The 11,058-nt window shown below is 34.4% G+C and overlaps 2 protein-coding genes and 1 long non-coding RNA gene across 5 annotated transcripts; all 3 read right to left on the bottom strand.

Moving 5' to 3' along the window:
• LOC142531600 (basic leucine zipper 23-like) lies at window positions 1-2,669 on the bottom strand. 3 transcript variants are annotated; one of them, XM_075637797.1, is made up of 3 exons: window positions 2,410-2,669; window positions 1,019-1,985; window positions 1-313 (listed from the first exon to the last, which is right to left on the bottom strand). In XM_075637797.1, exon 2 carries the CDS (start codon window positions 1,856-1,858, stop codon window positions 1,064-1,066), a length of 795 nt encoding a protein of 264 aa, XP_075493912.1. In that variant the 5' UTR covers window positions 1,859-1,985; window positions 2,410-2,669; the 3' UTR covers window positions 1-313; window positions 1,019-1,063. The 3 variants fall into 3 exon arrangements, with proteins under 3 accessions (XP_075493912.1, XP_075493911.1, XP_075493913.1); XM_075637796.1 differs by having other exon boundaries at window positions 1,023-1,985; window positions 2,410-2,668; XM_075637798.1 differs by having other exon boundaries at window positions 1,023-1,985; window positions 2,451-2,668.
• Window positions 2,670-4,305: 1,636 nt separating this feature from the next.
• Window positions 4,306-5,660, bottom strand: LOC142530284 (uncharacterized). Its single transcript, XR_012816109.1, has 3 exons — window positions 4,769-5,660; window positions 4,571-4,644; window positions 4,306-4,441 (listed from the first exon to the last, which is right to left on the bottom strand). It is a non-coding gene; the product is annotated as an uncharacterized LOC142530284 (long non-coding RNA).
• A 3,707-nt stretch (window positions 5,661-9,367) lies between these two features.
• LOC142530700 (protein FAR1-RELATED SEQUENCE 5-like) lies at window positions 9,368-10,687 on the bottom strand. The gene is made up of 3 exons (XM_075636515.1): window positions 10,553-10,687; window positions 9,671-10,444; window positions 9,368-9,552 (listed from the first exon to the last, which is right to left on the bottom strand). Exons 1-3 carry the CDS (start codon window positions 10,569-10,571, stop codon window positions 9,368-9,370), a joined length of 978 nt encoding a protein of 325 aa, XP_075492630.1. The 5' UTR covers window positions 10,572-10,687.
• Window positions 10,688-11,058: the final 371 nt, after the last annotated feature.

The following is an 11,058-nucleotide window of genomic DNA, read 5'->3' as shown; positions in this document are numbered from 1 at the left end:
GAAGTAAAAAATACCCATCATCTCACAAGGTTCTAAGAAATTTCACAGAGCTTCACAGAAAACCAATGTTTTGGTCTCCTCTTCACAAGTTCTGGTATTATGATTCATCTACTTGTCTTAATTCCGATGCCACTAAGAATGAACAACTGATGGTGATAAATTAACAGGGTTTATAACTACATACGTTCTAACTCTAATATCCACAAAAAGATTTGAGATTGAAATAGCGATACATGTTGATATGAATATGCTTCTATCTTAAAAGAGTCTGCGTCATAGTATTGAACAAAAACTGTTGCTGCACAAGCCGTCCCTGATAAAAGCATGAACAAAATATTAGACTCACGAAAACAAGACGCTGGTTGTGAAAAGCATGACTGGTCCGTGATCATGATGCTGAAGTTGGAGAAAGAAGACAAAATTCGAAAGGTGAAAACCATAAAATGAACCCATCTCATCTCCAGCTAAGTTTAACTCGGCATACAAAAATGGTAACTTTCTAATCAAATAGCAAATAATTGCATGTACACCTACAGTTGCTACTTTTTTTTTTCATCTATTTTTCCACAATTTTCATATATTTGACTATGCGCGTAATGACATTTTTCTGCACATGTAATAATCTGAGTAATCCTCGAGCGTTTGTATAGTTGGCCACATATATAAATGTTCATATGGAATAATTCAACTCAAGATGCACATGAAAGGCATAAGATCATACAAGAAGAAGAAATCTTCTAGAACCAGTTTCCCTCAGATACACCTTGTAGCCATTTCATTAGCGAATTTAATATGGAAATTCACTTATGAGATGAACCTAGTATAACTTTAAGATAAAGAGAGCATTTGATGATTTTTTTTAACTTATATCATAGATCATCTCCCTCAAGTCATAGAAAACAAGAGGGGCAAACAAAGTTACGCACCCCGCAGGATATCATGTAGCCACAAAATGAAAGCCGTTACAGCTTTCGCTATCAATCCTTCAAATAGTAAGCTAAAATTAGAAGCAAAAAACTCACATTTTCTCTTATTCCTGATAGAAGTACTGCCAGCAAACACGCTAACAACTTCCACGCCCACGTACAGGAAGCTCCTGACCAGAATTTTGATTCCCCAAACACTGGAGATTATCAAATCCACAATCATTAAGGCCCTGACTATCTAAAGCAGCGCCTTCAGACCCATGATGAAGGCAATAAAGTTGATCACTGCTCCTCATATTACATGGATTCATCATGTATGTGCCAGGAACGCTAGAGTTAGCAATGTTTTCATAAACATCTCCATTCTTAGCCGGGTTCTGGTAAGGAAAAGATCCAATTTCTCCTTCAATCCGTCCCCTAACGTCCACAAGCAAGCACTTGAGCCTAGCAATCTCAGCCTCTAATAAAGCTCGCCCCTGCAGCCTCTTCATTAACTGCTGGTTCAAAGCCCTCAACTTAACAACTTCATCTTCCAATATTGCGGCCCGAGCCTTTTTCTTCTCACGATACTTGCGTACAGCTTCGCGATTACCCAAGGGTCGTTTTTTTGGTTTCTTCTCGATCGACTCAGCGGTGTCATCGCTTGGAGCCTGAACATCACTCGTGGTTGGCATAATTTGGGTATGGACATGAATACAAGTGTGAGTGTGAGACTTATCAGGACCAGATGGATTGCAAGCATGGGCATGAGTGCATGCCTGTGTACGGCAAAGAACATCAGTGAAAGCCTCTGTACGACCGACGGCATCGTTGCAGGTCTGAGTGCGATCAAGAAACTCATCTATGTCAAATGAGCAACTGCTGGGAGCATTAGCCATATCCAAGCATGATAACATTTGGTCGCTAGGGAAATTTAGCTCCCCCTCGTCCATTTTTCAGCAGAAATGTATATCAAATCCAATGATTTAATTCTCGAGGTGAAAGAGTGACCAATACTTGGTGCAAGTCTTGAAACGTAATTAGTTTTGTCAGTTCTTTGTCAATGGCATGACCAAAATCCTGTTGAAATACATACCAACGAAAGATATCAATCAGCCATAATCTAGCTTTTAATTGGAAATTCAAAAGATCATCCTCCAAGTCCTCAATTAACGGCTCTAATTCTACTTCAGCATAAAGATGACAAACACCCTAGACATACGAGAGAATATGGCAAAAACTGGAACTTTAAGAAAAAAAGCCTTGGAACACATACCAACTTGGTACCAAAAAATTTACGGTAAATTGTCTCAAAATGCAAAACAAATAAAAATAAGCACGAAATGAAACTTGAAAAAGTTGATTAATCAAACAATTACAAAAGGGCAAACACTGCTTAGATCACAGAGACATAGCTACAAGCACGCATAAATACAATCATTTTCACGTATTCACACAAGGTGAAAAAAACTACACACATACTTCTGAAATCAGAATGACTAACCGATAGGTGATCACCCTCGAGAGCGAACATTTAACATTTACCTCAGATTTTCAATCCCCAAACGAGAAACACAGAGCGGTAGAGAGAGTTACGAAGAAAGATCGAATTCTCGAAACCGAAAAGGAACCCTAGAAAAGGCCAAACAATCACTTCGGTGGAATTGGAATTGAGGGAAATATAATAGCCATTGATTCGCAGATTCCAATCCAGCGTGCTTTCTGAAAGTCAGGGAACCATGTTTTCAACTTTGTAATGTAACATTTTATTTATGCTCAAATATAATTTTAACTATCTTATCATATTATTATTAAAAAACTAAGGTTTATTGGTCTGTCAAATTTTCAAGACAAAAACTTAAGTGAGACGGTTTCACGAGTCGTATTTTGTGATGAAAAAATATTATTTTTTATGCTAAGAATATTAATTTTTATTGTGAATATCGGTAGGGTTGATCCGTCTCACAGATAAAGATTCATGAGACCGTCTCACAAAAAACCTACTTAATTTTTAAATATCCTGACCAATTATTTTAAATTTTACATAAAATAATCCGCAAAATAATTACTTAGAGCAGATATTCTTGGTCGAGAACTCAATTGTTTCAAATTCCATCGATTTTATTAATTAAAATTTTCACAATATTGTATATATAAAAAATCACTTGCTAAAAACTACCAATATTTTAAAGTTCCCAATATACCTTTACTATAATAATTATTTAAATTCATGATGATTTATAAAATAATCACATGCTAACATAGAAAAAAATAACAATACTCGAAAATTTATTTTCAATTAATTTCATGAAGCTTTTTAGTTTTAATCTAAATTATCAATAATTATATATCAATCAATTTAGCTCCAAACAGCATTGTAAAAAACTGTAACTGAGGTGAAATTCAGTTGTAATTTATAAAAATAAATGGTGTTAATATAACAAATAATCTATATATATAATGGTGTTATATATATATAACAATGATATCCTGCACACTCTTTTCCTGCACACTTGTGGGCGCCTGCCTACGTGGCACGCCCACAACCACACAAAATTTTTTGTTTTTTAGGATGACCAATCATGCACCGCCACGTAGGCGGTGCTCATGATACCGTGCACACCTGCTGTGCAGGGTAACAAATTCGTGTGTATATATATATATATATAGGTGGAGCGGGTCCAGCTAAACTTAGACTCACTTCGGACCCGCTTGAGACCCATTTTATCGAGTCTAAACCCGCTCTGACTATGTAAGTTTACTATAAACTCGGGTCATCCTATATATGAAAATAAAAATAAAGTATTTTCAAGTGTATTAGAGTATTTTTTGACCAAAGTAATTTTTCGAGCACAAGTTCCAAATCTTTTAGCAGCTCTCGTCTTACTTCATCTATGTATGTATGGTACCTTCGTCTTCCATTTTCACTTCTGGATTCAGCAATGTCAAGCGAAGGGCGATTCGGTAAGCTCATGACCCATTTCACTACTGACATGTTTCTTGCTTCCAAAGCAGGCCGAGTTACCGAACTAGCTGTTTGGAGTAAAGGCCAACCAGGCCTTTGGTTGGTAAAATCCTCCACAGGTAGTGATAATGAACTCAGGGTACCCCTCTGACGTCTTGTAATAAGGCTAAAAACCTCATCTCTTGACCCCATTGAGATGCCTTCTAATATTCCATCATAACTGAGCCTGCTGATTTCCAATATCTCTATTTCTCCAAATTCCGAATTTGGAGAACCTGCTGAACACAATTCTTTCATTGTGAATTGCCATAACTTCAGTCCAGGGAGGCAGCCTTTTCGCCCAATATTTAGCCACCGTAGCTCATCCCCCTAAAAGATGGCTATGTAAAAACATAATTTATAAACAAAGAAACCCCTGAAGATATATGACAATCTATAGCTTTACTCCAGCGCAGTGTGCTTAGTAATCCCCACCACAACTACTGATGCATAATGGTTCTCTCATCTCTGCTTCCAATACTATAACTTTTCTGATTGACTTGGCTTTAAAGATTTCAACAGTGAGGTCAACCTGGACAACCCACCAAAAATATAAGAAAAAAGCAAAAGAAAACGACGACGACTCAACGTTCCGCCCTTCTCCTTTACCATCATACAGAGATCAGGGATTTAAAATACTTGTAGAACCAAAGAAACTAACCTGCTTTTTGCTGCACAGACCTTGATAGTCATCCAGGTAGCCTTCCAACAGAGCTTCCTCTTTTGAAATGGAATCTGCAGCAAATAATTTCAAGCCTTCGCATGTCAGTGCAACTAAAATAAATCCCATTTCCAATTTCGATAAGCATGAGGAGAAGGTCTCAATTGTAGAAATAACATAGAAGAACGAGCACAGTACCCGAGTTTCGGCAAACATGAACTGCCGCCACAGTATCTCCAGTATCAGCTACTTTAACAACTGCCCAATCAAGCAATTCTTTGGTACGGCAATCCAATCATATTCCAACAATCACAAGCTTTCTCCCAAAATCCACCCTTTCTGCTGTCATTTTTCCCTTGATGCATCCACACAAGGCCACTAATCGTACCAAGCATCCACTAATCTCTTCACGCGCACATTTTCACGAAAAGTTAACGGCTTGTTTCACCTCAAAATTTGTATAAAAAACACTTGTTTCCCCTTCGCTTGTGTAACATAATTCAGCAAATGCATTGCTCGTCGGAAAATGGCTGCCTTTCATTTAAAGTACTCTCAGAAAAGAGAAAAACCAATCAAGAAAATCCAAACCTCCAAATTAGAGTATCCCCGTAGCAAAATTTCTATCCCCACCAACGAATAACAAATAATTAACCCAAAGAAAGTAAAACCCAACAATAACAACACAAGCCCTTCAACAACAGTGGGTGGTACGGATTTGAAAGTCTGCAAGAAAACGTCCAAGTTGCTATAAACAAGCAGGACCCAACCCACCAAAAAGCTTGAAAATTTTTCATGCAAATCCATCGAACATTTTAAAAGCATGAAAATGCCGCCATGCAAAGATCTTCCAGACCTACTTTCAACCAACAAAAAGATCATACATCCAGCTTGGTCTGCTTCAATGACAACGATAATAATAATTTTTATAAAGAAACATAAACAGAAAATCTTGAATACAATATGAAGGATGAGACGATCGAAGGTGACGCAGGCACAAAAGAAATCCCGCTTAAACAGGATACACAAATTAATTACTTAATCAGTCTGCTAATTATTGTACTTAGAGAAACCATTTGCGGGATACCATGAATAAAACCACCAACAAAAGAACCGGAGAACCATTTACGCGATTGACGGTAGCTGCAACGGTACATTTGCAACGTTATTTCAAAAGAAAATCAAATTCTTGATATTTTTCATGAGAAAAATATTTTCTATATTGTTGATTAAATCAAATAGAATAATTATTTATAAGAATTTAATTGCAAGCAGATGAAATATTTAGCTACACAATACGCCGCAATTTATGATACACCAAATAGATTTTGACAAGATATTTTTATTCAAGTTAACAAAACACTTTTTAGTAGAAGATTTCATCCCATGGGTATACTTTCATAATAGTATTTTATTAATTTATCTTAAATTACAATTAATCTTGATTATTTAATGTTTAGAGTTTTAGATATTGGAATTTGACCATTGATCAATGAAACATGTAAGTTTTTTTTTTTTTTTTTAATATTTTGTGTACATGTAAACTCTATATTTTATTTAAGCAGCTCTCTTGTGAGATAGCCGCACGAATATTTATTTGTGTGATAAGTCAACTTTGCTCATTATTTCTAATAAAAAGTAGTACTTTTGGTATAAAAAGTAATTTTTTCATGGATGATCCAAATAGAATATTCGTCTAAAAAAATTAACATGTGAGACCGTCACATATAAGTTTTTGTAATTTTACTTACAACAATTTTTAATCAAAATCATTTTGTTTTCAATAGGTATATATATCTATATAAATGGGTAGACAATCTCTTTCCATTACAAGTAAAATTTGCCATTAGTTCGCAATAACACACGTTGAGATATTGTCGGAGTCAATCGCAATTGCGTTGTTGTTTCCGGCAAGAATGGCTTACGGTAGGTGCTACTCTTAATCGTCATTTGATTTGATTTCTCAACCACAACAAAAAAAATTAAATTAAATTAAGCTAAATTAAATCCATAAATTATTAAGAAGTTAGTCCACTCTTTTCCAGATTTATTTATTTTATTATGCATATCATGAGCACTGAGCAGTGTTATTTATACTTTTTTTTATTAAATACACTCAAATTTTAAATTTTATACTAAAAATTGACTATGGTACCCTTTAATTGATTGATTTTATTTTTTTAAATTCATTAGAAGTTTCGATTCTAAAAAAATGTTATCTAAAACGTTAATTACTCAAAATATGGTAATTAAATTTTTTATAAGTATTTAAATGTAAAAAAATACAAAAAATAATAATAATAATAATATTTACTTTTTCGCGTCTTAATTTTATATTCGACTTTCAATTTCTCGAATAGAAACTATATTGTCAATCTGAAGATATATCACAAAATATAAAATAAAAAAAATCTTGAATTTTAAAATATTTGTATTTTATTCTGAACTTTAATAAATTTTTGGCAAATCAAATTTTGTGCATCATAATATTTATATATTCAATAAAATATAAATAATTTTATGTTTTAATTTCAAAATAATTTTTTGTTATTAATTAATATTTTTTGTCATATTGTTACAAGTTTTTTAAGATAATAAAATATAATTTTTTTAATGAAAATTTTAGTTGTTGACATGTAAAAACAAAAGTATTGGATTGAATTTTTTGAAGTAGGTTAAAATTTTATTATTTAAGAAAATATGTTATAAGGACAATCTTGTCTAGTGTGAGTATTAGTCAGATTAGATCTGAAAATTCCCCTCCCTTGTCGAAAATAAAAATAATAAAAAAAGGTCCATATGCGTGCATGCATTTTCTAAAAGCAGGCCCGACAAATCTCAATAGAAAACCCATTTGCATAATAGTAATTATTTCTTTTTTTTACAAAAAATTGTAATAAATCAATAATATAATGAATAAATCATTATATTATATATATTATGATTTATAATTCTAAAATTTTGTACAACTTGAATCAAACATACAATATAACAAAAATTTGTAATCAACTGATATCTCATCACTCGCACAGAACGATGTCATGATATAGATGTCACAACTCAATAATTATAATTGTTCCATCAAGATTCCAGGAGTTACAAATGCTCATTGATATATTAAACTAATAATGAGTGACTTATAAACTCTAAAATGTTACATTACCCAATAGACAAGTATTTTGAGATGATACCTTCCTTCCTTTATAACCTAACCTTGATACTCTCGTTGAAAATGGTATAACGTAAGAGACGACTTAGAAAAAGACTGCTATCGGAAAAGATAAATGAAAATCGTTTAGAATAAGTTGCCGCAGACGTCGGCTTCTCCAAGGAATCCACAATGTTACAAATGACCATATTGATATATTAAACTAATAAAAAATGACTTCTCACGGAATCCACAATCTTTTATGATGGTACCCATCTTAGGATTTATATCCTAACACGTTTACCTAGATAGTATCCAAAATCACGCCATTTTCTAATCGATGAGAGACCTCAATTGGTAAACTTAAAAAGGCCTTTTTTTAAATCACAAAATAAACGAGTCCCCGAAGGGTTAATTCGATGTTGGCGTTAGGGTTGTGCCCTAATCCACTCGGACGCTGACACGTGGCACCTTTATTTAAAAAAAATAAATTGAAAATCTGCTTTGAAAAATAGAAGAGACTATTACCATGGTTAATCTTTCAACCTTTTTCTACTGTGGTTTGATATTCTAATTAAACTTCAGGGTGGAGAGGTACACGATCGCCGCCACCATCACGAGCCACCACGACGGTCGTCACCACCGAAAACCTACATCTCACCACGTCTCTTCCACCAGTACACGATCAGCCGCTGTCACCACTCCGCCACCGCCGAATAGCCGCCACCTCCGAAAAGCTGCCTGCGTTCATTGGTTGGTTTGTGCGTAATTTTGAATCATTTTATTTCCAAGTCTTTATTGATGGAATCAGTTCTTTATTTGATTGGGCAGATTGGGTAAGCTTAGATTCATATTATACAAATATTTTTCATCCTCCAATTTATGATTTGGAGGTTTGATGAAAAAAATTGACCATGAGCTCTAATTTTTTATTTGGGCGTGTGCTTGGATTTACCATCGACTTTAGGTTAAGGAATACAGTACTCCAGCAAGAAGCTGAGGTAGGAGTCTCATTAGAAGCAGAGGCCCTAAGAGGAAGTAAGGTAATCCTTGTGTCATGTATTCTCTTATTTTGAACTTTATGTGCATTTTAACTGAACTAGACACTGAGACTTTTTTGTATGCATATCAGTGGAGAAATCTGCTTCAAGATCACCATATGCATCTCCTGGTAAACCTTCCAGGTACAAGGAACTACATTTTCACTCTTGCGTTGGAATGGAGTTTTGAAAACTTGTGTTAGATAGGCAACAATTTGTGCAATACAGAGGCATTGTGTGTGACAGAGGGATCAACACTAATAGGTTGGGTTGTGGAGCAATAATAGGAATTGAACAAGAGTTTTATTTGTGTGGTACTGCTGAGATAGGTTTGGCTTCCATTGGCTGTTCTAATTCAGTAAAGACTTGGACTATTGGACCTTCTCATCATCTGCTGACTTGATAGTGCTAAAATGGTGAGCCGTTTAATTTGAAGTTGCTATTTTTTGTATTATTTATTGTATTTAGTAAACTAATTAATTTTTTTGGAAATTTTGTGTAACTATAGGGCAAAACATATGTTGTGTTTGTTGGACGCAATCCCGGCGTTTATACGTCTTGGGAAGAAACGCATATGCAAGTTAACAAATTTAGTGGAGTTGTACACAAGTCTTATAAAACTAATGAAGAAGCAGTAGCAGCATTTACGGCGTACAAGGAAAAACAATATTGTTCGAGTTCAAGGTCCGCTTCAGCGCCCGCTTCAGCTTTCGCTTCAAGTTCTACTACAGGTTGTTTCTCATTCATAGAATCAAGAAAAGTTTTGAACAACCATTCAAATAAACTCTCAGTTTCATCTGACATAAATGCCAAGCCAAACATTACTTTGTCTGTGCTGATTAATTCCAACTAAAGGAGCACATATCAAATTATACCGATTTGTTCGATGAGTCGTGTCAACTGATAATATATCACCAAAAAACTCATAATCAACTTCACATCTGGAATCCCTAAGGAAGAAGTTCATGACTCTATTGTCATCATCTAATTGCACATTCCAATAAAAATTTGACTCTTTATTCGACTTGTTTATAAAATGATGAAGTAATGCATAAGCATCTCCGTTCTCAACTTTCGTTTGTTTTTTTATGCGACCAAGATAATCATATGCATCTTTTCGAATAAAGCTCAAATTCTGTGGTCCTTGTGCTTCATTTATCATATAAGAGACAGCATTAGACACTGTTATCCCAGAATTTACCATGGACTCCAAAATAGATTTTTGAGCATATGAAATATTGCGTGATGATCTCAACAAATGTCTTTGATCAGCCGCAAGCATTTCATGATTATGTTCCATGACAAATCTACCAACCGTCCATTCTCCACCACGTTGCCTAGTTATTCTGAGCTTTGCTTTACATTTACTTCTACTTGTCGGCTTCAAGTAAACAGGTATTTGCGCATTAGAACGTTTTTCATCTTTACTACCCTCACAAGAACATTCAAACTCTTTAGCTTGAAGTTCGTTAGTGCCAGGAAAGTAGCGTTGATCACCTTTTTTAACACTAAAACCTTTTGCATGACCATAATTACAATATAGTATATAAGCATCTTCAACACTTTTCACAACTTCACCAACAAATAGTCTACTCTCCAATTGATCTACAATAGAATTTGTAGATAGTACCTCAACATCTCTATGAATCACAGATTCCAAATTTGAAACTCGAACCTCTTCAATATTATCTACCACAAAGTTTATAAGAACAAAAAATCAGTTTGGATAGTATTGGGTTATATTCTAAAAGGAAATTTATAACTATTGAAAAATATTACAAGAGTCAATATATCTACCATCGCAATTCAGATCCATTCGTCGTGTTTCAGGTCTCGGTTCAGTCAATGGGATGTATGTAGATGTGTAGCAACCACAGATGGACCAGGATCTAATCTTCTGATGAACTCAGGAACAACAATACTCCAGTAAATTCTATGAGACAATAACAAAAAAAATTAGAAGTAGTACCAAAGAGCATCATGTGCCAAATAAGAAATATGAGTTAGTTCATGCCCTGTCAAATGCTGTTTCAAATCAAAGATTTCAACTTTCCAGTTCATTGATTGAACTCAAATGCTAAAATTCAAAACCCGAGTCTAGAATTCCAGTTCATAGATCCTTTAACCATTTACACCAACTACAACCAGCGAGTTTTCTGTTTCACGTTTAAGTCTCGACAGCATTCTCACTTTTCAAATGTTGACCAATTGGGAAAGACAAAACCAATTTTATTTATTGAACATGTGTGCATGAAAAGAAGGCAAACAAAGTACATATCGAGGATCTAAACTTATAGTTAACA

This window comes from Primulina tabacum, chromosome 17, assembly GCF_025594145.1.
Source record: "Primulina tabacum isolate GXHZ01 chromosome 17, ASM2559414v2, whole genome shotgun sequence".
Classification (NCBI taxonomy): Eukaryota; Viridiplantae; Streptophyta; class Magnoliopsida; order Lamiales; family Gesneriaceae; genus Primulina; species Primulina tabacum.
Note: the sequence above shows the minus strand (reverse complement) of the source record. Positions and strands in the feature narration are given on the sequence as shown.

Bases quoted from the DNA above. Each gene is read 5' to 3' on its own strand.
- LOC142531600 (XM_075637797.1), bottom strand. From the start codon at position 1,858: ATGGACGAGGGGGAGCTAAATTTCCCTAGCGACCAAATGTTATCATGC.
- LOC142530700 (XM_075636515.1), bottom strand. The intron at 9,553-9,670 runs GTGATATATTAT...CATTTATGTCAG, and splicing joins AGTTGATTATGAGTTTTTTG to ATGAAACTGAGAGTTTATTT.